Source organism: Prunus avium, chromosome 2 (genome assembly GCF_965620075.1).
Source record: "Prunus avium chromosome 2, drPruAviu1.hap1.1, whole genome shotgun sequence".
NCBI lineage: Eukaryota > Viridiplantae > Streptophyta > Magnoliopsida > Rosales > Rosaceae > Prunus > Prunus avium.
In genome coordinates, this window is record NC_142285.1 from 37,343,542 (window position 1) to 37,371,052 (window position 27,511).

At 39.3% G+C, this 27,511-nt stretch overlaps 4 protein-coding genes, 2 non-coding genes and 1 pseudogene across 7 annotated transcripts; 2 read left to right on the forward strand and 5 right to left on the reverse strand.

The window, feature by feature from the left end:
* Nucleotides 1-43: 43 nt before the first annotated feature.
* Nucleotides 44-850, reverse strand: LOC148296966 (F-box protein CPR1-like; annotated as a pseudogene).
* Nucleotides 800-2,167, reverse strand: LOC110773690 (F-box/kelch-repeat protein At3g23880-like). Its single transcript, XM_088248221.1, has one exon. It carries the CDS (start codon nt 2,165-2,167, stop codon nt 875-877), a length of 1,293 nt encoding a protein of 430 aa, XP_088104347.1. The 3' UTR covers nt 800-874.
* Nucleotides 2,168-3,801: 1,634 nt separating this feature from the next.
* On the forward strand, nt 3,802-6,456 carry WCRKC2 (WCRKC thioredoxin 2). The gene is made up of 5 exons (XM_088248222.1): nt 3,802-4,391; nt 4,708-4,782; nt 5,394-5,460; nt 6,106-6,123; nt 6,209-6,456. The coding sequence occupies exons 1-5, from the start codon at nt 4,042-4,044 to the stop codon at nt 6,311-6,313; spliced, it is 615 nt and encodes a 204-aa protein (XP_088104348.1). The 5' UTR covers nt 3,802-4,041; the 3' UTR covers nt 6,314-6,456.
* Nucleotides 6,457-15,050: 8,594 nt separating this feature from the next.
* Nucleotides 15,051-22,108, forward strand: PUM4 (pumilio 4). 2 transcript variants are annotated; one of them, XM_021971023.2, is made up of 12 exons: nt 15,051-15,298; nt 15,478-15,544; nt 15,859-16,540; nt 17,273-18,104; nt 18,240-18,825; nt 18,913-19,054; nt 19,134-19,241; nt 19,760-19,972; nt 20,050-20,160; nt 20,798-20,992; nt 21,352-21,526; nt 21,621-22,108. In XM_021971023.2, the coding sequence occupies exons 3-12, from the start codon at nt 15,869-15,871 to the stop codon at nt 21,656-21,658; spliced, it is 3,072 nt and encodes a 1,023-aa protein (XP_021826715.2). In that variant the 5' UTR covers nt 15,051-15,298; nt 15,478-15,544; nt 15,859-15,868; the 3' UTR covers nt 21,659-22,108. The 2 variants fall into 2 exon arrangements, with proteins under 2 accessions (XP_021826715.2, XP_021826724.2); XM_021971032.2 differs by having other exon boundaries at nt 15,051-15,238.
* WTF9 (Ubiquitin carboxyl-terminal hydrolase family protein) lies at nt 21,701-24,247 on the reverse strand. Its single transcript, XM_021971041.2, has one exon. The coding sequence runs from the start codon at nt 23,792-23,794 to the stop codon at nt 22,568-22,570; it is 1,227 nt and encodes a 408-aa protein (XP_021826733.2). The 5' UTR covers nt 23,795-24,247; the 3' UTR covers nt 21,701-22,567.
* A 2,363-nt stretch (nt 24,248-26,610) lies between these two features.
* Nucleotides 26,611-26,695, reverse strand: TRNAC-GCA (transfer RNA cysteine (anticodon GCA)). The gene has a single exon. It is a non-coding gene; the product is annotated as a tRNA-Cys (tRNA).
* A 683-nt stretch (nt 26,696-27,378) lies between these two features.
* TRNAC-GCA (transfer RNA cysteine (anticodon GCA)) lies at nt 27,379-27,463 on the reverse strand. The gene has a single exon. It is a non-coding gene; the product is annotated as a tRNA-Cys (tRNA).
* Nucleotides 27,464-27,511: the final 48 nt, after the last annotated feature.

Sequence of the window (27,511 nt, forward strand, 5' to 3'; positions counted from 1 at the left end):
ATATAAAAAAGACAATTACTAACTAGATGCTTCCATATTTCTATTAGTAAGACTCTGCATCGGTCTTGTCAAGTAAGAGGAGGCTCTCTTTATAAAAATCACCATCGCTAGATTGATATCCAGAAATCCCAAGTTTTTTCAACTGTTTGCTCACAAGGTCCAGTGATGCTAGTTCCTTCCTTGATTTGTCAGTGCCACTAGTGACGAGCAACAGAACTTCCCCACTCTTCCTAAAACATATGGGCCCCGTGGGTAAAAATCTTTCTGGACCTTGTGGACCGAGAGTGATCAATCTGGTCCATGACTCCTTTCTGCCATACTCTTTCATCACCCATATGTCAAGAAAACAATCTTCATCACACCTGCGCCGGGTTCACACAGCGAACAAAGCAATAGATTTTCTGTCCCCTGAAATAGACAAACGCAATCCGAACCCGAAATTCCGTTGGATAACCTTGGGCATAAATATCTTACTGAACACCTCCTTGCCCAGGTCAAATGCCAATATAAAAGAGCAAAGATCACCACTATTTGTCCTACAGTCTACTGGCCAATGAAGAACCCCATTAAGGAAAACATTGGATGTAGCTCTTGCAGTCACTAGACATGAAGGAGAAACACGACCAAGACTGCTCCATGTGCCGGTGGCTAGGGAATAAACCTCAGCTAGAGTTGGTGTCCCAGGTTCTTCCGGTAATGAGACAACTCGCACAACCTTATAGTCATTGGTCCTAGCATCAAAACCGAATCCAATCGAAGCATCGTATTCGCGGTGCGTTTTCAATCTAACACTAGGCTTGGGAAGGGTCACTAACTTTCTAATGGCTGGGTTTCATATGAAGAAGTTGTAAAGAAAGACGCTTCCATATTTCTATTAGTAAGACTCTGCATCGGTCTTGTCAAGTAAGAGGAGGCTCTCTTTATAAAAACCAACGTCGCAGCATCGATATCCATCAATCCCCAAATTTTTAACCTGTTTGCTCGCAAGGTTTAGTGATACTAGTTCATTCCTTGATTTGTCGTCAGTGTGAGTGAGAAGCAACACAAGTTCCCCACTCTTCCTAAAACATAAGGGATCCCTGGGTAAAAGTCTTTCTGGACCTTGTCGACCGAGAGTCATCAATTTCGTCCATGACTCCGTTCTGCCATACTCTTTCATCACCCATATATCAAGAATACAATCTCCATTCCTGTTATCCACCTTGAACAAAGCAATAGATTTTCTGTCACCTGAAATAGACAAACGCGATGACACCCCGCAATTCCATTCGATACCCTCGGGCATAAATATCTCATGGAACACCTCCTTGCCCAGGTCAAATGCCAATATAGAATCATAAGGATGATGATAATCATTTGTCTTATAGCAGATTACAGACCAATGAAGAACCCCATTAACAAAAACATTGTTTGCAGCTTTTTCAAGCATTAGACATGTTCTAGGAGAAACAACACCAAGACTGCTCCATGTGCCCGTGGCTAGGGAATAAACCTCGGCTAGAGTTTGTAACCCACGTATGAACGATAAAGTGACAACTCGTACAACCTTATAGTCATTGGTCGTCGCATCAAAACCAAATCCAATCGAAGCCCTGTACTCGCCATGCGTATTTAATTTAACACCAGGCTCGGGAAGGGTCACGAACTTTCTAATGGATGGGTTCCATATGAACAAGTTGTAATTGTAACCGAAAATATCATCCGCATCATCCACTAGGCAGACTAGCCCGTCACAAATGCCGGCCACACGATTACATGAGTCGCACGTTTTTTCCTGGACAGCAACTGGAAATTCTATCTTGGAGTTGTACTCGTCAAAAGCCTGGTTATCATAATGCACAGTAACAACCTCTATTACCTCGTACTCTACCTTGGACAAGGCCATGTTTCTGAAGAAGATGGTCTCCTCCGTAGAAGAAACAGAATATCTGTGGACTAGGAGGAGGTGACTGTCAATGTCATTCTGTGGACTGAGATGGGCGCGAATAAGGGTCTGGTTTATGATCATGGACCTCCATGTCTTGCACACTGAGGTGCATTTGATCAGAGATTTAACGGGTAGCCTAATGAGGATCTCTTGTATGATTTCCTCGGGAAAAGGGTGTGCCGCTGTTGCTTCAAAATTCAATTCGTGCATCCCTTGTGTGATATCTTGTATGGTATCCATAGTAATGGAGCTGGCGAAGCTTCGTGTTCGTTGTGCTGAAGACGACTAAAGAAGAAAAGAGTAGAACAAAGTATATGAGATAATTCTCTGATACATTGATAGGTATTTTATAAAGATGTATAAAGTGGTAAACATAAGAGGGTTACAAATCCGAATTACAACAGGATTATACAAAGAGTAAGTAATTACACAGAACAAAAAAAAAAAAAAGATGTACAAAGTGGTAAACCTAAAAGGGTTAGAAATTCCAATTACAATAGCATTATACAAAGGGTAAGTAATTAATAAATAAATAAACAAACAAATAAAAGGAAAAACAAAATATTCTCACCAATTTACATTATAGAAAGAGTAAGTTATTCTTCTCGCCGGCCACATATACTTCAGGAAGGATCATCCGTTAGCATTCTTTTTGCTTGCTCTTTGGAAAGAATTTTACCTTTAGTCACAAGCCAGGCAAAGAACTGCATTTTGGTTATAAACTTTTTAAACATAACATATGCAATTGTTGCTCATCCAAGAAGGCTAAATATATATATATATTTTTTTTTACTGACACTTTTGATAAAAGAAAAGGTAGTAGTATTCATTGTTGGTATTTCTAAATAGAGGAGGGTTAGCGTTGGTTGCGTGTGGGCGGGTGATGAAATATGGGCTGATTGTGTCAGCCGTTGATGTATGTTTGTTTTGTATGGAACCTACATTCATCAATGGCTTAGATTTTGTCACAAGCACAGAGTACCAAAAATCATATTAACTTATCATTTCGGCAAGAGAATTGTAGTTAGAAGCAGTTACTTATGCACCTGGAGTCTTAAGTTCAAATTTCCCTCCTCAATATTTCTTGTATATAAAATTTTTAAAAAAGCAAGTTGCGCGGCTATACTATTTATATATAAAAAAGACCTGCCTAGAGATATGGCGCCACTTGTCAAAAAACGTATAGACGCACGACTATACTATTTATAAAATAACTATATAAATTAAATAATAAATAAATAAATAAAGCGACTCAGTAAAGCTGCGCGGCTATACTCATTTTTTAAAATCCCGAGTATTGCCATGCGGCTATACTATTTATAAAACAAAAAAAAACCCACCTAGCGATTTGGCGCCATGATCAAGCAAAGTATCGCCGCACGGCTATACTATTTATACAAAAACTAAAAAAAAGCAACCCTAGTAAAACCGAGCGGCAATACTATTTGTAAAACAAAAACTTAAAAAAAGGACACGCCTAGCGCCCGCTTAGAGATTCGGCGCCACATGTCTAAAACAGTACAGCCGACCGGCTATACTCATTTTGAAAAAAAACAAATCGCGAGTATAGCCGCCCGGCTATACTATTTATAGAACACAAAAAAACCTCCTAGCGTTTCAATGTGAAAAACAGTACAGCCAGTCGGCTATACGATTTATAAAAAAACTAAAATTGAAAATATTAATAATAATAAAAACCAATCATTTGGGCCTTGGGCAAAAAAAAAACAAGGGGCTATCTTTAACTGGGCTGATTGTGTGTGTTTGGGCCTCCATCAGACACCAAAAACAAAAAAGCAAAAAGAGAACAAAAACAAAAAAGCAAAAAGAGAACAAAAAAAAAATGGCGGCTGTTACATTGGTTCTTAACGAACTTCAGTCCAACGTCACTTCAGCAAATCTGACCGTACCTGCTGGATCGAACAGTCCGGGTGACTTTTATTCCGTTGGTTTGGTCAGGCCATGTGGGTCCCGCTACCGTCCAGCCACTAACGCCGTCAGGCGCCTCTATTTGCCGTGCGGTCAAACACTCCCTTCCGCCGTCACCTCAAATCCTCCGTCAACGGTCCTAAATTGTCCCAAGTCGACAGTTGCTCTCTCTTTCTCTGTTCGACATGTCCGTGGTACCTACCCACCCTGCTCTCAGGCACCTGGGAACCAGGGCCTCAAGTGACCCGTCACGTGACCCTCCAACTTCACCCAAACTGAAAATTTCAATCTTGAGCTTCAGGCTCAGAGGGCCAACTCGCGACCCGCCTTCTTCAAATCCTTTGGTCTTTTCCCGTAAATTTGATGAAATTCGACATCCAATTAGGGCCGTAAATGCTCTGAGCCAAGAAGGGTCGTTGCAAGAGCTCGATGATACGCCGATCTCGGTGGAGCTCGTGCCGATTTCAGGCGAGACCCAGTTCGACCGGGTCATTGCCCAAGCGCAGCAGCTGGAGGAATCGGTCGTTGTCGTTTGGTACGTTTCTGGTTTGTGATGGGATTTTGATTTGGTGAGGTTTTTGGGTTTTTGTTTGGTGGGTTCTTTTCATTTGGGTTTGTTTGGTTGCTGAGAAATGTAGGGAGAGAAAAAGGTGGAGGCTTTGACTTGCGTTTCCATGCTTAAAACTTTATTGGGAACTTGTGGTTGGGTTGTGATTAAATCTTGCAAGCAGCACTTCACTTCTTCCATTGTTAAAAGATTCTTTATAGTTCAGAAATTTTCTGATTTGGCATTAAGAAATTGGTAGATTTTCCTTCTTTGAAATGAAACTTCAATTGAAATGTCTCTGTAGGATGGCAAGCTGGTGCAGAAAATGTATATATTTGAAACCAAAATTGGAGAAGCTGGCAGCTGAGTACTATCCAAGGTTAGTTGGGCACTAGTTCACGCTCTATACAGTAGTATAAATTATAAATCATTTTCACATTGAAACTTCAGTATATTGATATGTCCCTCTATTTAAGTTCTATTTTACTGAGTTCCATCCATGCGCGCATTAATGAAAAGGTTTTGAATCAACTTAAATCTGCATTCTTTTATTTTGCCAATTGTCAAACTCTATTAAAATTCTGATGAGCCATTCATGGAGATATTAGAATAAAGCTTCAAACTCTACTAAAATGCTTGCCCTTCTGATATCCCTGCCCTTGTAGAAGCATCATTCCTGGTGCTCAACTTATGATAATATAACAGTGAGATTTCCATATGCAGTCTGCAAAAGTGGCATTAAAATTATAATAGAAAAATAAATGTGTAAAAAAAGGCAGAACAAATTGAAACACATTAAATCTCTCATTTGTATATATAGATAAGTATTTTAAAGCAAAGTGAAACTTGTCATGCATTGATGTAAAGAATTACATACCTGTGTACATATGCATTCTATGTGCTTAGATAATTCAATAGTATGTTATTGTTCTTGCTGGATTGTAACTCTGCAGTGGAGAATAAATCTAAATCTTAATTAATTTCATGTAGATTACGGTTCTGTTCCGTTGATGTCAATTCAGTTCCACACAAGCTTGTTGCTCGTGCTGAGGTCACTGTAAGTTTTTCATCTCACTTGGAAGAATATGTTAGTATGGCTTGTATTTGAATGGAAGTAGGGTCATGTAAGTTTGGGCTGAACGTCAATTGTAAAGTGTATAGCTTCACGGTAATGAGTAAAAGCCAAATATTCAAAATCTTCTGTGGGATATGGACATGGCTTTTTCGCCATTAGCTATGGAAATCTTAGTAACTGATCAGTTAAGTGATATGCAGTCTTCATAAGTTTGTGGTTTTGACTTTTGAGTTAGTTTGGTAGTTGTGGACAAAATTTGAAGTTAATGTTGTTTGCACTGCGCATGCAAGTGAGAGGGAGGGAGGGAGCTGGTGGGGTGACTTGCAAAGCTATATGAGTTTTGAACTTTGTTAGCTCCACCAATGCTATCTAGGTCAACTTTATATGATTAAGTTTTTACTATAATCCAATGTATCTTGTGCTCTGCATTTTAAAGCCATTTTTTTTTCCGTGCATCACATGATGGGCTTCCAAATTCTGTATTTCTGTGATCATACAACCATGGGAATTCGAAAACTTGTCAATTGTATTATTTTTGCCTTGCTTCAGCCATATATGTGAGAAGATGTTCACTGACAGTTGTGTTTTTTTGTGCTATTTACACGGTGGGCTTTCATATCTGTGCAGAAGATGCCAACTATACAGGTAAATCCTCTTTGAGGAACTTGGGATGTTTTTCCTCCCCCTTTCTATTTTCTTCTCTGTAGTAATCAGGATGATTATGTTACAGCTGTGGAAAGACGGCAAGAAACAAGCTGAGGTGATCGGTGGTCACAAAGCATATTTAGTCGTTAATGAAGTTCGTGAGATGATTGAAAATGAGGATGACACGTGAGGTTTGGTAACATGGACAATCTTATCATTCACAGATTCATTAAAACGAAAAATCAAAGTTGTAAATTTTTTTTCCTTCATAAATATATAAATATACCAGATTTAGGGTAGAGAATAAATTGACAACTGGTTCTTTTGTTTTCAGTAAGAGGTATCCCTGGCTTAGCCAAATACAAATCCCCTATTAGCTGCATAACCATGACTTTTCCCCTCCTTGTGTGTGTGTTGGAACCCAGCTTTTGCTTGGATAGTCTCCTTTTGCATCAGCACTACGAAACACAATGCTCATGTTATATTTGATCTGGAGGATATTTGTCACCTTCTTTCAGCATCACGTTGTAAATCAACCAGCAAGAAAATCGCGGGGGACTGCTATTTTGACAGAAGATGATCTGCAGACTTGCTAGATTCTTACTTGAAAAACTAGTACCGCACACTTTTTCCTACTTTAAGAGTATAGAACATAAAACACAAGTTGAGAGCAGAAACCCATATATTTTTTCTTGGCCAGCCATATGCAGAAAAAACAAGCAATAACAAAGAATACATCTACTCATTTTTAGAGTAGATTCCAGTAGAATAATTGCATTGAATTTTTCTGTCCTCAAAATTACATTGGTCATTTACAGAGCCGAACACTCTAAACTCCCAATAGAAAATCTTCAGAACTATTGCCTCCACTAAATTCAACCTCCAAATTTTTTCAACAATTGTGATGCAGAACTTGTTAATGATGTAGTCAATTAACATGTGTTAATTATGTAGTCAATTAATGTTTGGCACCTACTATGTTTGGCACCTACAATATTTGGGGGGCTTGACTAGGTTGGTTGCCTAACTTGGTGGGCTTAGGAACTTGTATATATATGTGTTGATTGTAAGTAATGAAATACATAAGAAAGAATTCTAAACCAGAAAATCTTTACACAAATCTCTACACTTTGTTTGGCATGGTATCAGAGCAATCGATTTTGGTTGCCTCTGCATAACCTTGTTCTTACCTTGTTCTTGCCTTGTTCTACCTTGTTCTTACCTTGTTCTACCTTGTTCTTACCTTATTCTTGCCTTACCTTGCCTCTACTTAATCTTGCCTTTACTTCTTTGCTCCTATATTGTTCCAACACAAAACTTGTGTTGAGTTCCCTTGGTTGTTTTATCCTTCCGCTGCATATACTTATCCCGACTTATCTCATGGGTGACGCCTCCGACTCCTCCAAGGCTAACTCCTCTACTCCACCAGTCCGCTCCTCTCACGACTACCCTCCTCAAATCACTCCAGATAAGTTGGATGGGTCCAACTACTCTGCATGGTCTCGTAGTGTTCGTTTGGCCATAACAAGTCGGCGTATGGCTGGTTTCATTAATGGTAAAAAATCTGCCCCTGCCATTGATGACCCCAGCTATGACACTTGGGATGAAGACAATTGTTTGGTGCAGTCATGGCTCCTCAACTCCATGACCAAGAATGTTCGTGCCTTATTTGATCACTGCCCAACAGCTTGTAAGGTGTGGGAAGCAGCTCAGAAAACCTATACTGTTACTCAGAATAGCTCTAAGTTGTACCAGCTCCGCCGTCAGTCAGTCACCACCTCTCAGAATGGTGAGCCTGTGAGTGTTTTCTATGAAAAATTGCATCTAATTTGGCAGGAAATCGACGTCCTTCGTCCTTGTAAGCACACCAATCCTGATGGTGTGGCGCTTCACCAACAAGCACTCGATGCCGATCGAGTGTACGATTTCTTGGGAGGACTCGATCCTCAATATGATTCAGTCCGTAGCCGGATCCTTGCTATGAACCCAATACCACCTGTCCTTGAAGCTTATGCACTTGTGATGGAGGAAGATAGTCGCCAATCCTCCATGCTTGGAAGTAGCAGTGCCATGGCAGTCAAGCCCTATCGGGCACCCCACCGTGCATCCTCTGGGCTGCCCCCTCGTGGCCTTAAACCTGATGATGCAAAAGGAACTCGAAAATGTACCCATTGTGGTGGTGATCACCTTGTTGAAAAATGCTTTAAACTTCATGGTTATCCTGAGTGGTGGGATACACACAAGACCCGCAATATGACATCCAAAGCTGCTTGTGTCATGACTACTGATGCATCCCCGTCTCCTGCCTTGCTCTCTAACTCCAACCCCAACTCAGGTACGCATCCCACTACATGGATAATTGATACTGGTGCCACTGATCATATGACTTTTGACTATAACCTTTTTTCTAAACTGTCTACTCAGTCCCGCCATCCTTACATTACTAGTGCCAATGGGGTCCCTTCTAATGTTGCTGGAGAAGGGACCATATCACTTTCCCCTTCTCTAGTTTTACCCCATACACTCTTAGTTCCGTCTATTAATTGCAATTTATTATCAGTTGGAAAATTACTTGATTCACATAATTGTTATGCCACCTTTTATCCTTCTCATTGTACATTTCAGGATCTTTTGACTCACGAGACGATTGGGCATGGTAAACGGAGAGGGGGGTTGTATTCTTTGACAGTCTCACCACCGCCACCACCACGTGCCGCTCATACTCATGTTCCAAACTCACATGCTCACCAACAGATTTGGCTCTGGCATCGTCGCTTAGGACATCCATCTTTTGCTTATCTTCGCCGGTTGTTTCCATCTTTATTTCGAGGTCTAGTTGATCAAAAATTTCAGTGTGAAACGTGTGTATTGGCCAAAAGCCATCGTGCCGTATTTCCCACAAGTGATAATAAAACAGAATTTCCTTTTGAGTTGGTTCACTCTGATGTTTGGGGTCCTGCTAAAATCTCTTCTAATGGCAAAAGATGGTTTGTTACATTTATAGATGACTGCACCCGCATGACATGGGTGTACTTGCTCGCCCATAAAAGTGATGTTACTACCACAATCCGGGAATTCCATGCTATGATCACCACTCAGTTCCAAGCATCCATCAAAGTGTTCCGGTCCGACAATGGTGGGGAGTATGTAAATGGTGCCTTGGCTCAATTCTTCAAGGACCAAGGCATCATCCATCAAACCTCCACACCCTTCACTCCACAACAAAATGGTGTCGCCGAACGGAAGAATCGCCAATTACTTGAAGTTGCCCGTGCCTACATGCTTGATAAATCAGTTCCTCACCACTTATGGGGTCATGCTCTTCTCTCTGCAGTCTATGTGATTAATCGAGTGCCTAGTAGTGTTCTGGATTTCCGAACTCCACTAGATACCTTGGCTCATCACATCTCTCTTCCTACCATCCTTAAGTTGCCTCCTCGTGTGTTCGGTTGTGTTGTTTATGCTCATGTTCCTTCTCATCAACGGAGTAAGCTGGATCCGTGTGCCCTCCGATGTGTGTTTGTTGGATATGGCTTGAATCAAAAAGGATACAAGTGTTACCATCCTCCTACTCAAAAGCTCTTTGTCACTATGGATGCCACTTTTCATGAAGATTTGGCCTACTTTGTGGTTTCCAAGACCCCTTCTCTTCAGGGGGAGAGGGGGAGTGAAGAGAAGGACTCATCATTTGAAGAGACGATCGAAAAATATACTGAAAAAAATGGAGAAGTGCCTGAGGCGACCAGTCACGAAGAATCCAGCGACCAGTCGCGTTTTCACAGAGTTGAAAATCCTGAAGATCTTGATCTTCTCAGTTCTGACCTCAGTGAAGACCTTGAGACTATGGAACCAGAAGGTGATCCAGATGCCCCAGATGATCAACTACAAAATACAACCCCTCTTGCCCTGCCACAGCATCATTCGTCTAGTGATGAAGAAGTACTTGAGGTAATCACTGAGCCACCTAATGTTGCACCATATATACTTCCACCTAGATCCACTAGGGGAAAACCTAAACCTCAATATTGCCCTGACCTTAATGCTAAATCTAAATACCCCATCAATAACCATGTGTCCACTCATAGATTGTCAAAGTCATATGCATCATTTGTCAATCAATTATCTACTGTATGTGTTCCAAGTAAGTGGCAGGATGCTGTGACAGATTCTAGATGGATTAAAGCAATGACAATTGAAATGGAAGCTTTGAAAAAGAATTCTACATGGGAAATGGTTCCTTTACCACATGGGAAGAAACCAGTTGGATGTCGGTGGATATACACTGTTAAATACAAAGCTGATGGATCCATAGACCGATACAAAGCTCGATTAGTGGCCAAGGGATATACACAAACATATGGAATTGACTACCAGGAGACGTTTGCACCAGTTGCCAAAATCAATACTGTACGTGTTCTCATATCCTTGGCTGCAAATCTTGACTGGCCACTACTGCAATATGATGTAAAGAATGCATTTCTTCATGGGGACTTACAAGAAGAAGTATATATGGATCCACCACCAGGGATTCCTATGACATCCGGTCCTAATACCGTATGCAAGCTAAGAAAATCTCTGTATGGGCTAAAGCAATCACCCCGAGCCTGGTTTGGGAGATTTACTGATTCCATGAAGCGATTTGGGTACACTCCGAGTAGCTCAGATCACACATTATTCTTAAAGCATCGTGGTGGAAAGCTTACGGCCCTGATCATCTATGTAGATGATATGGTGGTTACCGGTAATGACAATGAAGAGATGCATAATCTACAGAAGCTCCTTGGAAGTGAATTTGAGATGAAGGAACTGGGTGAGTTACAATATTTTCTTGGCATTGAGGTTGCTAGATCTAAACATGGCATATTTCTATCCCAAAGAAAGTATGTGTTAGATTTGTTGACAGAAACAGGAATGCTAGATTGCAAGCCAGCTGACACACCTATTGAACAGAATCACAAATTGGGAATGTATCCAGATCAAGCTCCTACTGATAAAGAAAGGTATCAAAGGTTAGTTGGGCGATTGATTTATCTATCCCACACACGCCCTGACATAGCTTATGCTGTGAGTATGGTAAGCCAATTCATGCATCAACCAAGTGAAGCTCACATGAATGGAGTAATACGGATAATGCGATACTTGAAGACTGCCCCTGGAAAAGGATTGATGTTCTCCAAACATACACACATGGATCTTGAAGGATACACTGATGCTGATTGGGCAGGGTGTATCACGGATAGACGTTCAACTTCTGGATATTTTACATTTGTGGGTGGCAACTTAGTTACTTGGAGGAGTAAGAAACAAAGAGTTGTAGCTAGATCCAGTGCTGAAGCTGAGTTTAGAGGAATGGCTCAAGGAGTATGTGAATTGCTTTGGTTGCGGAGATTACTAAAGAATCTTGGCATTAAACAAGTGAATGCCACAAACCTATATTGTGACAATAAAGCTGCCATCGAGATAGCACATAATCCAGTACAACACGACCGTACTAAACATGTGGAAGTCGATCGACACTTCATCAAAGAAAAACTGGAAAAAAAGATGATTAAGTTTCCGTTCGTAAACTCAGAAAATCAACTGGCTGATATTCTGACAAAGGCAGTGTCAAGTAGAGTTTTCAATGAATCTATTGACAAGTTGGGCATGCGTGACATCTTTGCACCAACTTGAGGGGGAGTGTTAATGATGTAGTCAATTAACATGTGTTAATTATGTAGTCAATTAATGTTTGGCACCTACTATGTTTGGCACCTACAATATTTGGGGGGCTTGACTAGGTTGGTTGCCTAACTAGGTTGGTTGCCTAACTTGGTGGGCTTAGGAACTTGTATATATATGTGTTGATTGTAAGTAATGAAATACATAAGAAAGAATTCTAAACCAGAAAATCTTTACACAAATCTCTACACTTTGTTTGGCAGAACTTATGAGGCTGATGGCCAAGTGCAAAACGATAGGTGAGTATCTAGAGTTGTAAGTCATGACCAAGGACAAGCTTGAGCCGACGGTCTTTTCCTATGATTTTCTGAATGAATAGCTTGAGCCAATGGTTACCTCTTGGTATTTTAATCAGGATGAATGGTTTTCATCAGGGCCCCAATCCATACACGAACTGTGATGTGGGTGCATTTGGCCATGGTGGGTTCTGTGATGTGATGCCGATGATGGCGGTTTCAGGGCAATGGAGAGTGTGGTAGTAGATCAGTGCATCCCAATTCCCATACGTGTGCAGCAAATGCAACGCAAAGTTTGTGGCCATAGTTTCAAATAGGTAGCAAAACTAATGATATGAAGACATTAAGGGCTGGTTTGGGGTTGCTTAACTTAAAAAATAAGCAGCTTTAAAAAAAAGTTTTGAAGATTTGGGTGTTTGGTAAAACAAAAATAAGCTGCTTATTTAATAAGTTGCTGTCATTCAAAGCTGAAAAACAGAAGCAGGTGGGGAGCTGCTTCTGAAAACTGCTGCGAGGAGAAGCATGCGGAAGGTTTAATGAAATTTTCATATTACCCATATTGCCCTTATTTGTTTCAAACAATTACAGACTTTTATCCTCGTTATCCCGGTTCGAGCCTCCCAGTAGTTGTTCCTCTTGGATTTTTTGTAGTTGTTTTGTTTTCTCTCTGCAACTTGCTCACCTCATCCTCTCTCTGCAACTTTTTCCCTTCCTCAATCCCTCAAAGCTAAAAAAAGGGGAATGGAGCCTGGAAAGGAAGAAGAAAGGAAGAAACAGAGGAAAAAAAAATTGGGGCCCGTGAAGGAAGAAGAAAAGAGAAAGCAGAGGAGGGAGAAAGAAGAAAAAAAAGGGGAATGGAGCCTGGAAAGGAAGAAGAAAGGAAGAAACAGAGGAAAAAAAAAAGGGGGGGGGGGGGGGAGGGGGCCTGGCAGTGGCGGATGGGGAGGGAGAGAAGAAGAAGAGGAAGAGGAAGAAAGAAAGGGGAAAAAAAGAGTGAAGATAGATGGCGATGGAGTGGCGGGGGAGGCTGGGAAGAAAGAACCAGAGAGGAAGAAAAGAGGCCTGGGAAGGTAGAAGAAAAGAGGAAGAATTAAAAAAAAAACATGGGAAGGGAAGAAGTCTTGGAAGGAAGAAGAAAAGAGAAAGGAGGAGAAGAGGAAAGGAAAAAAGGGCGAGAGGGGGGGGGCCTGGGAAGGAAGAGGAAAAGAGGAAGAAAAGAAAACAGGAAGGGAAGAAGAATAAAGAAAGGAAGTGAAGAGGAAGAAACAAATAAAAATGAGAAAAAGGCAAAAAGAAAGGTGTCGGCTGGTTTTGAGTTTTTAATTTTTATTTATTTATTATTTTTAATAATTTGTTTTTGTTTTTGTGTGGGAAAAGTGTAAATTATAATTAAGATTCTTTAAAAAAAAATTGTAAGTGTATTGAACTTCCTTGTGTTTTAAAACATAAATAAATAAATAAATAACACTTTTGTATTATGCCCTTTTTGGTCATTATACACTCACAGCACTTCTAAAAAAAAGTTTACCAAACGCTATGACACTGTTTTTTTTACTCACAGCACTTTTACAAATACGAATTACCAAACACCTAGCTGCTTCACTTCACAGCTGTTTATTCTCGCAGCACAGCAGAAGCAGTTTTTTTAAAAAGCACAGCAATACCAAACTAAGCCTAAAAAACAGTAACAACCGCAGAGCCGCAGTTAAAGCATTAGAGAAGCTGATGTTGCTGCAGACAGGGCAGCAGCAGCACGCAACTACGAGAAGTCACAAACTCACAACACAAGAAGAACTTCAAACTGAAGCAAACTTTCTTCTACATTTTCGTTTGTTTGGTTAATTGCGCAGCGCAGGCATCTAAATGGTTCAAACTCTGGACAGTCGAGCAGAGCTGAAAAAGTCTCCATAATTAGCTCCAACTTTTTGGCTTTGTTTGGTTCACCATCATGTGAGCTTGGGTGGGCTGGGACCCCTAGAGGATGCCAAATTTCTTATCTTATTTAATAATAAAACCCTAAGCAGAAAAACTTTTGTTTGATAATCTATTTTAAACTAATCTAAACTACGGGAAGGGGATTCGAACTCGGATGCAGAATATGGAGCATATTCGCTCTATCCAACTTGGCTAAGTCCATATCTAATGAAGAAAAACTTTGACCATTTAGCTTATCACCAAAACAAAAACCTTATATTGGCCTGACCATTTAATAAATTTCGGGTTCACAACACTTCAATTGTTGCACCCAGTTTAGCAGGCTAGGAAAATTTAAAAAAAATTCAAGGTCCTCAAGGAAACACAATTTTGTACACATTTGCTGTTAGGCAAGCTCAATTTTCTCAAAAACGATGCAAGAGGCTTGTAGTTCAAGTGGTTAACAATATTTACCTATGCATTCAATGTCATAAGTTCGATTTCCCCCTCTCCAATATCTTTTGTATAAAAATAGAAATAAAAAATCTCTCAAAACTGTAGACTTGTCAATAGATGCATAAAACATCTCATTTTCCACATTAATAACAAGCAAACTTTTGGGGAATGCATTAACAATGATCAATGTTTTTTTTGTGAGAGTGCAAATAACATTACGATTGCAAAAGAGTGTGAGCCATCGCCTGAATAACATTAGAACATTTACTTGTATTTATAAATAAAAAAAATTAAAAAAACATAAAGTGACATTGCCTAGAAAAGAAAAATATAAAGGTGGGACAAAATAAATCACAAAGAAACCAAATAAGGAATGGCTGTACGAATGAAAACACTACTAAAAGTGAAGCCAATAAATAAAGGAATTTGTCACAACGCCCATGCACGTACCCCCTCCCCTGCACCGCCCATCACCGTCCATTCCTTAAATCCGACGGTCCACGTTTCCTCTCTTCCCGCCTCGTCCCCACCAAAACTCTCTCTCTCTCTCTCTCTCTCTAAAAATTAAAAACCGGCCGTTTCGAAGGATATCAGGCCCACACGATCTCATCTCCAACCTTGGCTTCTCTCTCTCTCTCTCTCTCTCTCTCTCTCTCTCTTTTTTCCTTCTTTCTCTTTCTCTCTGTAAAGTTTCTCTCTAACCCCTTGGAATTGTTCCAAAATTCGTTTACCTAGATTTTCGATCACACAAAAACCTTTAGCATCTCATACATTCATACATATAAAAGGTATATAACTTTTGTCTATACATATAAGAATTGGAGCTCCTTTGCGATCAATTTCGCGACGTAAGTCCCTCCCTCCTCCTCTGCGACGAAGTTTGATCCCTGCCATGTTTCATTAGCGATTTCAATACAATTCATGAAAATTACAATGAGAAACGAATTTTCGACAATTCATGTTGTTATTTGTTATTGATCATATGCATGGGTTTGCTGATTTTTATATGTTTCATTATTTGACGCAGTTAGCCGAGGATCTGTTCGGGCTTTGTTCGTATTGATCGATGTGAGGATTTCTCCTCACGCTAAGCGGTATGTAATTATTGGTTTCAATTTTTTAGTTTAGGAATGCTCAATTTTTGCTTTGGGAAACAAAAAATGGCTGGGAGGGGATGTCGTAATGGGATGGAATTATACAATTATGTTTTTTTGTTGCATTTTGGGCCTTCTAATTCAAAAGTTAGCCGTTTATGTTCCCATCTTAACGATTTTTTTGATTATTGAAGCTGAAAGTAGCTGAATTTTTTAGAATTCAAATTGCTTCTATGTTTTTGAGAGTTTAAATTTAGATTCTTTCTGTGTTTATATACTGTTAATTTGTGTTTTTGTTTTTGATGATTATTTAGAGGTTTGGAGATGGCTACTGGGAGTAACATAGATATGCTATCAACCCAAGATAATAATCTGCAAAGACCCAATGGGAATTTAGAAGATGCTTTACAGAGTGAGCTTGAACTGATTTTAAGAGAGCAGCGAAATCAGCATGCCATTCATCGGGAAAGGGATCTGAATATATATAGGAGTGGCAGTGCCCCGCCAACTGTTGAGGGATCGCTAACTGCTGTGGGTAGTCTCTTTGGGAACTCTGATTTTAGGGATGTCACTAGTAGGATTAGTAATAACAATGGGGTTTTGTCTGAGGATGAGATTCGATCGCATCCTGCTTATCTTTCGTACTACTATTCACATGATAATATTAACCCAAGATTGCCTCCACCATTGTTGTCAAGAGAGGATTGGCGTGTTGCTCAAAGGTTTCAGGTCGGTGGGTCTTCTTTTGAGGGCATTGGGGACTGGCGGAAGAAGAAATTGGTAGATGACGGTGATAGTTTGTCGCTGTTTTCAACGCAGCTGGGGCTTTCCGTACAAAAGGCAGAGAATGATTTGATGGAGTTGAGGAATGGCAATGGAAGCAATCTCCCTAAACAGACTTCATCTGAGTGGCTTGATAGAGGCTCAGATGGTTTAATTGGTTTGTCGACAAGTGGGCTTGGTGCAAGGAGGAAGAGTTTTGCTGACATTTTACAGGTAATCAGCAGTATAGTCAAGACTTCACTCTGTAGCATTTATGTAGTTCTTGGATAGACTTCGATTGTATGGTTTTCTTTCTGGATTTTGTTTGGATGCCCTTTAACAGCTAATATTGGTATTTATTTATTTCTCACAATTTGTATACTTGGGCTTCTTCATGTTGTTGATCACTGTCCCCCTTTAATTAGTATTGCTCTTGTGGGGAGGACTAGATGTCAGTTTGAAGCTTGCATACAGTTTATGCATACTTTCATTTTAGATTTGATATTTATTGCATACTACACGTGATCACACATTTCCATAAGTCCTGGGACACCCGTATGGGGATAAAGAGCAAGGATGTAGCCAAGAGCATGATCCTACTCTTTAGAATCACTGTTGCAACTATCTGAACTGACTTCTGTTGGAAGTGCTAGCTTTTATATTGTGTGCACATGACATAACAAATGCATCACGTTGTGCAAAGTTCTCATTTCTTTTTTCTTTTTCCTCTTCCTTTCTAGATATCAAGAAAGTGCAGATGTTTATTAGTTCTTCCTGGTTCTTATGCAGAAATTTTCATCATCCGGATTCTTTAAATTAATATGCTTGTATTTTCTCTTTGCCAAATAAATTCAAACGATGTGGTTTGGCTTGCCATGCACAACTACTGTGATGAAGTGCTTTGTTGTTTTGTTCTTGTTTCATATATTAGTGCCCTGTTTCATTGATAACTGGCATGTGCTGTAGGAAGGACTTGATCCACCTGCTTCCTTGACAAGGCCATCAAGTCGTATTGCTTTTAGTGATATCATGGATTCCACAGGCATGGCTGATGCCCGGCCAGTGGGGTTATGTAATGGAGTGGAGTCTGCAGAGGGCTTGCATAATGGAGCAGCTTCACGTGGCCTGGTGGGAGTTCAGAGCCATGGTACAGCGGCTTCTCATTCCTTTGCATCTGCTGTGGGTCCTTCTCTGTCAAGAAGCAGAACCCCTGAACAACAACTATTTGGGAGGTCTCCCAGTGCTGGTCTTCCTCCTGTGGGGAGTAGAGTATTTCCTGTTGAGAAGAAGAATGTTGCAGGTCCAGATATGCCAAAGGATAATTCTTCTGGCATGAATGATCTGGATATTGCAGCCAAATTATCTGGCTTAAGCCTGTCAAAAGGTAGATCTGTAGATGAAGATAGCCGTATTCAGTCTCAGCTTCATTTGGATCTTGATAAACAGCGTGATTTTCTGTTCAACATGCCAAATGGTCATAATCAGAGGCTGCAGCAGCAACTGATAGAGAAGTCAAATGCTGAAAGTTTTTCTCTTGCTTCGAATTATCCTCATTTAGCAAAACAAAATGGGATCATGACAAACCGTAATACATCTGATGGGCAAGCTAATTTTGGCAGAAGAACTTCTTCTGCCAGTCTTTACTCAAAAGGGAGTTCTTCAGGCTTTGGAACTTTGGAAGGATCTAATGTTCATTACCAAGATGCAAATACTCCAGGCATGGAGTTTCATGGCCATTCTGGGGCCTATCCTGTGAATCCAAAGTTGAATATGACAATTAATAATCATCTTGATGCAGGTAATTATGTTTCTCAAATTTCTTCTGCAATTTTTTTTTTATATAAAAAAAGAACCCTCAGTATTTTGTTTGAATAAGTTAGTTAGCATTGACAGTTCTCTCTCCCCCCTCTCCCCTCATTTTTTTGGAGTGCAGCAGCATTGACTGGTAGTGGTGATGGGCATAGTCCGAACAGACTGGGAAACAAAGTAGGGTCTGGTCTTCATTCTTCAGTTATGGACCGATCTTATATTCAGTTTTTGCAAAGAGCTGACTATGCAACACGTAATGTTACTAGTCCAAGTGGTTATCCTCCCAGTAAAAATCACTTTGGCACTTTGCATGGAGACTTAGAGGGGCTTCAGAAAGCATATTTTGAGGCATTGCTTGCTCAACGGAAGCAACAGTACGAGTTCTCACTTTCAGGTAAATCTGGTGGATTTAACCATGGGTATTATGGGAATCCATCATATGGGCTCGGCATGACATATCCAGGAAATCCAATGGCAAATTCTGTTCATCCTTCTGTTGGATCTGTTAGTCCAATGTTTCAGAATGAGAAGATTGAACGCTTTAATTCAATGTTGAGAAGTCCAATGGGAGGGTCAGTTAGCTCCTGGCAATCAGAGATTGGAAATGACCTAGAAGGACGACATGCATCATCATTATTAGATGAGTTCAAGAACAATAAGAATAAGTCTTTTGAACTTGCAGACATTGTTGATCATGTAGTTGAGTTCAGGTACTTATAATACTTTCTTTTGTGCATATTCTTCTTAGATTGTTTTGGCTGCAATTCTGACTGCTCCATCTTCTCCTCAAAATACAGTACCGATCAGTATGGAAGTCGCTTTATTCAGCAGAAACTTGAAACTGCCACTGCGGAAGAAACGATGAAGATATTTCCGGAGATTATTCTTCATGCTCGTACCTTGATGACTGATGTATTCGGAAATTATGTCATACAGAAGGTATAAGCTTTGTATTCCAATACTAAAAAATGCAATCCTTACAGTTCAAAACTATTAATTTAATTGTGTGAATTTGCAGTTTTTTGAGCATGGTACAGAAAGCCAAAGAAATGAATTAAGCAGCCAACTCACTGGCCATGTTTTGCCTCTCAGTCTTCAAATGTATGGTTGCAGGGTGATTCAGAAGGTGATTTTCCAATCCTCAAATTTTGATCTTCTTCCTATTTCTATCCTTTTAGTAATGTCTTTCTAGATGTTTCCTCAAAATTTGCATTAGCATTGATATGAAATCAGTTTGTCCGGTTTTTGCTTTGTGAAACTCTTTCTAGCATAGCATTTGTTGTTATTCTTGCCACTTAAGCTCTTCGTTTTGCAAATGATGTGCTATAATGTATTTGACTATTTTGTTTCATGAGATGTTTATCTCATTGGACAAGAGAAAGATAAAGTTGGAAAGATGAAAAAACGTTTTGGAAAAATTCAAGAAAGATGCCCTCCCACATGTTAAGCATGCTTGTGTCTTGTATGACCCTCATTTTGACTGATGACTATGTGCTTTTATGCTCTCTCCTATGATATGGAAAAGACACTTTGGTGGATGGAAGAAAACAAAGAGCCAATCATATTGTTTAAGAATTGTTTAAGCTTGGTATGAGATGAAGCATTCTGGGAAAATAAGTTGTAATGCTCTAAATTTTACCATAGGCCTTGGAAGTGGTTGACGTTGATCAGCGGACTCAAATGGTGGCAGAGCTTGATGGTTCAGTCATGAAATGTGTCCGTGATCAGAATGGGAATCATGTCATTCAGAAGTGTATAGAATGTGTCCCTCAAGACCAAATTCAGTTTATCATTACATCCTTCTATGGGCAAGTTGTCACACTTTCCACCCATCCTTATGGTTGCCGTGTCATACAGGTTAGTTGTTGGCATGTTCTTTCCTTTTGTAGGGAATTGTTATGTTTACTAGTGCAAATCTCTTTTGATGCCTACAGAGGGTTCTGGAACATTGCGATGATTCAAATACACAACAAATTATCATGGATGAAATCATGGAATCTGTATGCATTTTGGCACAAGATCAGTATGGAAATTATGTCATTCAGGTATTTTTATACTCTTTAGAAACTGTTATGTATATGTTTGAGCTACAAGGATTATCTTTAGTTATTTTTTCCATAAATAGCTGCAGATTGTTTATTATTATTTTGTTAAATGAGTTAAATCCCAGAAAATGTGCATCGTGTCAGATGGAAATGCTTTTTAAAAAAAAGGAAAAGAAAATTGGATTTTGCTTCATGAGCGGACATATTGTCCTAACTAGATAACAACTTAATTGGTTAGAAAATATTATGCTCATGCTGACCAGATTTGATCTTGTTTGGGATTATTATTATGAGCATTTGTACAGAACTGGACGCTGAGGTACCTGATATATATATTCGTATTTCTATGCCTTAAATAATATTATTTATGATATGTCTCTCACATCATCTTGTTTGGGATTATTCTGCGCATTGGCACAAAACTGGATGCCAAGGTACTTGATATTTTATAGACTACATGCTTGAAAGCCGATGCTATTTATGATGTGTTCTCCCTTTGTGAACAATGTTAGTGTTATGTCTCTTTGAAAGCCTACACGATTTGTGATATGTAACATCAGCTATGTGTACCTGATGTGAATGCTCATGTACTCATCATCAACTGTGTGTATCTGATATGACTATTCTTGTTTGGTAGCACGTCCTTGAACATGGTAAACCACATGAACGGTCAGAAATTATCCACAAGCTTGCAGGACAAATTGTAAAGATGAGTCAGCAGAAGTTTGCTTCTAATGTTGTGGAGAAATGCTTAACATTTGGGAGTCCTGAGGAGCGCCAGTTTTTGGTGAATGAGATGCTGGGTTCCACTGATGAAAATGAGCCCTTACAGGTCTGTTCCATTCCTAGTTTTCTTAAACCTTATACAGTTTTTCTACAGAAGATAATATAGGTTCTGAATCTAGTCTATATTAGTGGTGGCAATTTTTTGCGCAAAATGGTAACACAACTAAAAAACGATTGGTTACAACCGTGCTTGCATGTTTGTGTAAAAATTGTGTCAACCTGTTCAACACGATTAATATTCAAATCAATATATATCACGTTGACCTGCCTAACCTAAGTCCTGCAACCTGAGCCTTATGTTTCATACTCTTAGAATGTATGTGTGTGTATGTGTGTGTGTGTGTGTAGGTCATGAATTTATTAGTGCCTGTTGTGTAACCAAATTTCAAAAATGCAAATACGCAGGCCATGATGAAAGATCCATATGGAAACTATGTTGTGCAAAAGGTTCTTGAGACTTGTGATGATCAGAGTCTTGAGTTGATTCTTTCTCGCATTAAGGTTCATTTGACTGCCCTGAAGAAGTATACCTACGGCAAACATATCGTTTCTCGTGTTGAGAAACTCATCACAACTGGAGGTGAGGCTTTTCCTACAGAAATTATGGACGTTATCTTTTTACATATACACAAAGCACAAGGACCGCTAACAGATCTTTGATCTATCAAATGCAGAAAGGCGCATAGGGATGTCAGCCTCGCATTCTTCTTGAGGCATCCAATTCGGAGCAAGCACGGCATTTTTCCTGTTGCCACCACCAATAAGTATGCACCTTTTGTACAGCTAACATGGACAGTGACCTTAGCAAGTTCATTTGATCGTATAATATACAGAGAGACTATAGTTGTAAATAAGCATGAAATCCAGAGGCCCCTGCGATATGGAATTTTTGTCTATCCGCCTCCTCGTATATATTTTTGGCTCACCAATTCTAATCTGATCATGAAGACTCCACATGGAGGAGGAGGGTAATTCTAGCCTGTGGAGAAGTACGTGTAAAAGGTTCATTGTCTATATTACAGTATTAAGTGTAAATGGTTAACTGCATTTTGAAAGAGAGGGTAAATAGGGTTATGTATGGTGGGGTCTTCGACTTTGAGAACTACATCTTGTAAATATACTGCAACTTTCTCCAGGAGGAATCAAAATAACATTTAATTCACCCCTTTTTTCATTCTCGTGTTAAAAAAGATCTTATTCACAGCCAAATGGCAAATTAGACACAAAGGGTTGTCACCTTGTCACTTTCCCAAGGGCTTTAAAAGCGTTTTGAAAAAGCATAAAAAAGGGCTTTACAAAGCGAATAAATCATTCGAGCCTGGAACAACAAAAGCACCTCCTGGTTTCAGTTCTATTATCGGCATCAAGCCATGCCAAGCTTGTTCTCCACTTTTTCATTTCCGGGTAGTGATTGCACTGCGTGGGTCTTTGTCGATTTAAGCTTTCTCATTTGTTGTTTTGAACTCTTCAGGCAAAAGATGTTTTACTGAATGTTCTTTGTAACTAAGCCTGTTCTTAGTAACTCCATCAGAAGACTCTCTTCAGCATCAGCTCTCCTAATTTTAGTCTAGAAGCAACTTCTTACCAGTCTTCCATTGGGCTATGTACTGAAAATCATCTACTAAGTACACTCTGCCACCTCCTTTCCATCTTCATTCTCAGAACCTGAATCCCAACGATCAGCGAACCGGCTATTCACTCTCCTAGTTTTCAAGATCGTCGCCGATTCCCTCATCAAATTAATGTACTTATTCCTTACCCTCAAAAGTGGATGCCTCTCAATAGCAGATTCATCACAGTAAGCCTCTTTAAGGATGGCCGTACAAGTCTTGTTCCTCAAAGACAAATAAAACATACTGGGATGCCTCTCAAATGCTTTGTGCACCTTCTGTGGCAGCCCCATGTGCTTCTTAAGACACAGAAGCTTCTTCCTCTCCGCCGAATGCTCAACAAAGAGACTAAGCAACTCATGAAGAAGCCCCACAACTCGTTTTTCAGATATGTCACTATCCGGTTCCAAACGCGAAAAATCCTCATAAGGTGAAACATAGGGAAGCTTCTGAAACTCCTTTAACCAGTCCACAATCTTCCTCCTCAACCTCAGACCCTTAGATGGGAAAAGAGGAAACTCAATTGCCTCCATTGGGTCTCCAACATACACCCCTTTTTTCATTGCATTCCTTTGCACCGTAGACAAGACCTTTTCACCACTCTCCACAGCCAATCCCTTTAACCCATCTTCCATCTCCACAAACCTAAAAGACTCATCCAGATTCTTATCCGGGTGCTGCAAGAAATCGTCAGGCAAACCCAAATACCACTGCATTCCTTGTATTATTTTCAAAGGCAAAACCTTTTCTTTACTCATCAGGATAAACTTTTTCAACCTATCCCTCAAGTCCTCCCTGCAATCCTCATAAACCCTTTTCTCCTCCCTATCAATCTCATCAGCTTCTGGGGTCAACCTAAACCAGGGAAGATTGTATTGTGGACCAGTAAACTCTTCAAAGATTGATGGGTAGAGCCTCAAGAACCTTGCAACCTTCATGGGGACCTCCAATTGTATGCCCCTTTTGGACACATCAGAGATTGGGATGCAACCATTGGGGTCCTGGGAAATGCAGTTCTTGAGAGAGATGATGGGTTTAAGCACTATGGACTTGTGAATTTGCTCGATTGAATCATAGTACGAGTCTTTCTTCCATTTCATGTAGACATCGACATAGTTGAATTTCTGGGTGTATGTGTGAGGAGGGTTATGGGGATGGCGCAGGAAGGAAAAGATTGTTTGTTCAGAGGGGAAGATGAGGTTTTTTAGGGTTTTGCAGGTGGGTTTGTTGAATAACATGTATAGGGTTTTAGTAGGTACCTTCTACCCTGTATGGGTTTTAGGAAAATCTACAAATTTGTAGAGTTTTTGAAGGGTTAGGGAGGGTTTGCGTTTTACCTGATGAGAATAAAAATTGCAGCAATGGCACGAACAATACCGTGTCTTAATGAAAGACCCTTTTTTACCCCAAAAAAAATAAAATAGGGTTAATTAGTGATTTGCCCCTAAATTTGTACCTAATTTTTGATTTACCCCTTTTTTTTTTTTTTAGAAAATTAAAAATATGAACATTTTATTTTAGCCAATTTCCCCTGCCGTCTACATCCTCAACATTTCATCTAATTTTCTGTTAAATTATTTAAAAAAAATTGGAAAAAAAGAAGAAAAAGATAACACAAAATAAAAACCTTATCTCCCCCTTTTTTTTTCCTTCCCTCTCCCCTCTAGTTTTTTTCTCCCCCTCCTCCTCTGCCCAATGCTTCTCCCGAGGCCAACCAACCCCACCCCTGACGCACCTCCTCCCGCCTCCTTTCTCTCTCTCTCTCTCTCTCTCTCTCTCTCTCTTGTCACCCCATTCCCTTAGGCTTTAGGGTTTTGATCTTCTTTTTTGTTTTTCTTCCTTTTGTTCTCTACAAAGTGTGTCTCCCTCTCTCTCTCTTCTCTCTTCCCCCTTCTCTCTCTTTACAGATATCAGCACCGCCCACCCTTCACCCGCCCCCTCCTCCTTCTGTCTCCCTCTTTCTTCGACATCCACAACCTCGCCTCCCAGAAAACCCAAACAGCTACCCAAAAAAAATTATTCACGTTCAAAACCCTAAATAGCCACCCAAAACATTTCAAGATCTTCATCATTAACCTCACCTTACTCGAGAGAGAGACGTGAAAAGACAGAGAGTGGGGGGGAGAAGAAGGAGGGGGTGGGCACATGGGGGGATAAAAGATAGAGGGTTGAGGATCGTGATGTAGGGTGGTAATGTTAGTGGCTGCCAGACAGAGGGTGAATTTATCATCATTATTTCAATTTTTAATTTTTTCTAAATTTTATTTCTATAATTATAATTTTTAACATATGAAATGACGAATATGCCCCCATATTTAACGGCAAATTGGATAAAATGTTGAGGATTAAAATGGTACGGGAGAAAACGATGAAAAAAAAGTTCATATCCTAAATTTTCTATAATACCAAAAAAGAATAGGGGGTTAATCGAAAGCTAGGTATAAGTTCAAGGGGCAAATAACCAGTTAACCCATTAAAATAAAATTAAAAAAATTATTGAATAAATGAATAAAAAATGGCACAACCGGGTTCGAACTGGTGACCTCATGATCTACAATCAAACATGCCTTTCAAGTGCTCTTCCACTGAGCTATGGACCCGTGGATGAGTAATAGTTTTATATTAAAATTACTTATCTCATTACACCAACTCTTCATCTCATACATACGCATTTTATAATTCTTCTTCAAATTTCAAAAGTGAAAAAGATCAGCACCATCCCTAGTTTTTCATTCTTTTCTTCCATTTCACAAAAACAAACCAGAAAAACCTGTACTTGAAAAGAGAGACAAAGACTATGTTTCATGAAACATACTACATGTTGGTACAAGTTCATGAGGCAAATCACCAGTTAAACCATTAAAATAAAATAAAAAAATTATTGGATAGTTGAATAAAGAAGGGCCTAACCGGGTTCGAACCGATGACCTCACGATTTGCAATCAAACATGCTTTTCAAGTGCTCTTCCACTGAGCTATGGACCCGTGGATGAGTAATAGTTTTATATTAAAATTACTTATCTCATTACACCAACTCTTCATCTCATACATACTCATTTTATAATTCTTCTACAAATTTCAAAAGTGAAAAAGATCAGCACCATCACTAGTTTTTCTTTCTTTTCTTCCATTTCACAAAAACAAAGCAGAAAACTTGTACTTGAAAAGAGAGACAAAGACTACGTTTCATGAAACATTTTACATGCAGGTACAAGTTCATGTGGCAAATCACCAGTTAACCCATTAAAATAAAATAAAAAAATTATTGGATAATTGAATAGAAAAGGGCCTAACCGGGTTCGAACCGATGACCTCATGATCTACAATCAAACATGCTTTTCAAGTGCTCTTCCACTGAGCTATGGACCCGTGGATGAGTAATAGTTTTATATTAAAATTACTTATCTCATAACACCAACTCTTCATCTCATACATACGCATTTTATAATTCTTCTTCAAATTTCAAAAGTAAAAAATATCGCACCATCACTGGTTTTTCTTTCGTTTCTTCCATTTCACAAAAACAAACCAGAAAAACTTCTACTTGAAAAGAGAGACAAAGACTACGTTTCATGAAACATATTACATATAGGTAGAAGTTCATGGGGCAAATCACCAGTTAACCCATTAAACCAAAATAAAAAAATTATTGGATAATTAAATAAAGAAGGGCCCAACTAGGTTCGAATCGGTGACCTCATGATCTGCAATCAAACATGCCTTTCAGGTGCTCTTCCACTGAGCTATGGACCCGTGGATGAGTAATAGTTTTATATTAAAATTACTTATCTCATTACACCAACTCTTCATCTCATACATACGCATTTTATAATTCTTCTTCAAATTTCAGAAGCGAAAAAGATCAACACCATCACTGGTTTTTCTTTCTTTTCTTCCATTTCACAAAAACAAACCAGAAAAACTTGTACTTGAAAAGAGAGACAAAGACTATGTTCCATGAAACATATTGCATGTAGGTACAAGATAATGGGGCAACTCACCAATTAACCCATTAAAATAAAATAAAAAAAATTATTGGATAATTGAATAAAGAAGGGCCCAACCGGGTTTGAACCGGTGACCTCATGATCTGCAATCAAACATGCTTTTCAAGTGCTCTTCCACTGAGCTATGGACCCGTGGATAAGTAATAGTTTTATATTAAAATTACTTATCTCATTACACCAACTCTTCATCTCATACATACGCATTTTATAATTCTTTTTCAAATTTCAAAAGTGAAAAAGATCAACACCATCCCTGGTTTTTCTTTCTTTTCTTCCATTTCACAAAAACAAACCAGAAAAACTTGTACTTGAAAAGAGAGACAAAGACTATGTTGCATGAAACATATTATATGTAGGTACAAGTTCATGGGGCAAATCACCTGTTAACTCATTAAAAAAAATTAAAAATATTATTGGATAATTGAATAAAGAAGGGCCCCACCGGGTTCGAACCGATGACCTCATGATCTGCAATCAAACATGCTTTTCAAGTGCTCTTCCACTGAGCTATGGACCCGTGGATGAGTAATAGTTTTATATTAAAATTACTTATCTCATTACACCAACTCTTCATCTCATACATACGCGTTTTATAATTCTTCTTCGAATTTCAAAAGTGAAAAGATCAGCACCATCACTGGTTTTTCTTTATTTTCTTCCATTTCACAAAAACAAACAAGAAAAACTTGTACTTGAAAAGAGAGAAAAAGACTACGTTTCATGAAACATATTACATGTCGGTACAAGTTCGTGGGGCAAATCATCAGTTAACCCATTAAAATAAAATAAAAGATTATTGGATAATTGAATAAAGAAGGGCCCAACCGGGTTCGAACCGGTGACCTCATGATCTGCAATCAAACATGCTTTTCAAGTGCTCTTCCACTGAGCTATGGACCCGTGGATGAGTAATAGTTTTATATTAACATTACTTATCTCATTACACCA

What these genes read in the sequence shown, in the direction of transcription:
- LOC110773690 (XM_088248221.1), bottom strand. Translation starts at nt 2,167, where the DNA reads ATGGATACCATACAAGATATCACACAAGGGATGCACGAATTGAATTTT.
- WCRKC2 (XM_088248222.1), top strand. Translation starts at nt 4,042, where the DNA reads ATGTCCGTGGTACCTACCCACCCTGCTCTCAGGCACCTGGGAACCAGG. An exon ending in GAATCGGTCGTTGTCGTTTG is followed by an intron (nt 4,392 to 4,707) that starts GTACGTTTCTGG and finishes ATGTCTCTGTAG; the next exon opens with GATGGCAAGCTGGTGCAGAA. An exon ending in GCAGCTGAGTACTATCCAAG is followed by an intron (nt 4,783 to 5,393) that starts GTTAGTTGGGCA and finishes AATTTCATGTAG; the next exon opens with ATTACGGTTCTGTTCCGTTG.
- PUM4 (XM_021971023.2), top strand. Translation starts at nt 15,869, where the DNA reads ATGGCTACTGGGAGTAACATAGATATGCTATCAACCCAAGATAATAAT. An exon ending in GAAATTATGTCATACAGAAG is followed by an intron (nt 19,055 to 19,133) that starts GTATAAGCTTTG and finishes GTGAATTTGCAG; the next exon opens with TTTTTTGAGCATGGTACAGA. An exon ending in ATGGAAATTATGTCATTCAG is followed by an intron (nt 20,161 to 20,797) that starts GTATTTTTATAC and finishes CTTGTTTGGTAG; the next exon opens with CACGTCCTTGAACATGGTAA.
- WTF9 (XM_021971041.2), bottom strand. Translation starts at nt 23,794, where the DNA reads ATGTTATTCAACAAACCCACCTGCAAAACCCTAAAAAACCTCATCTTC.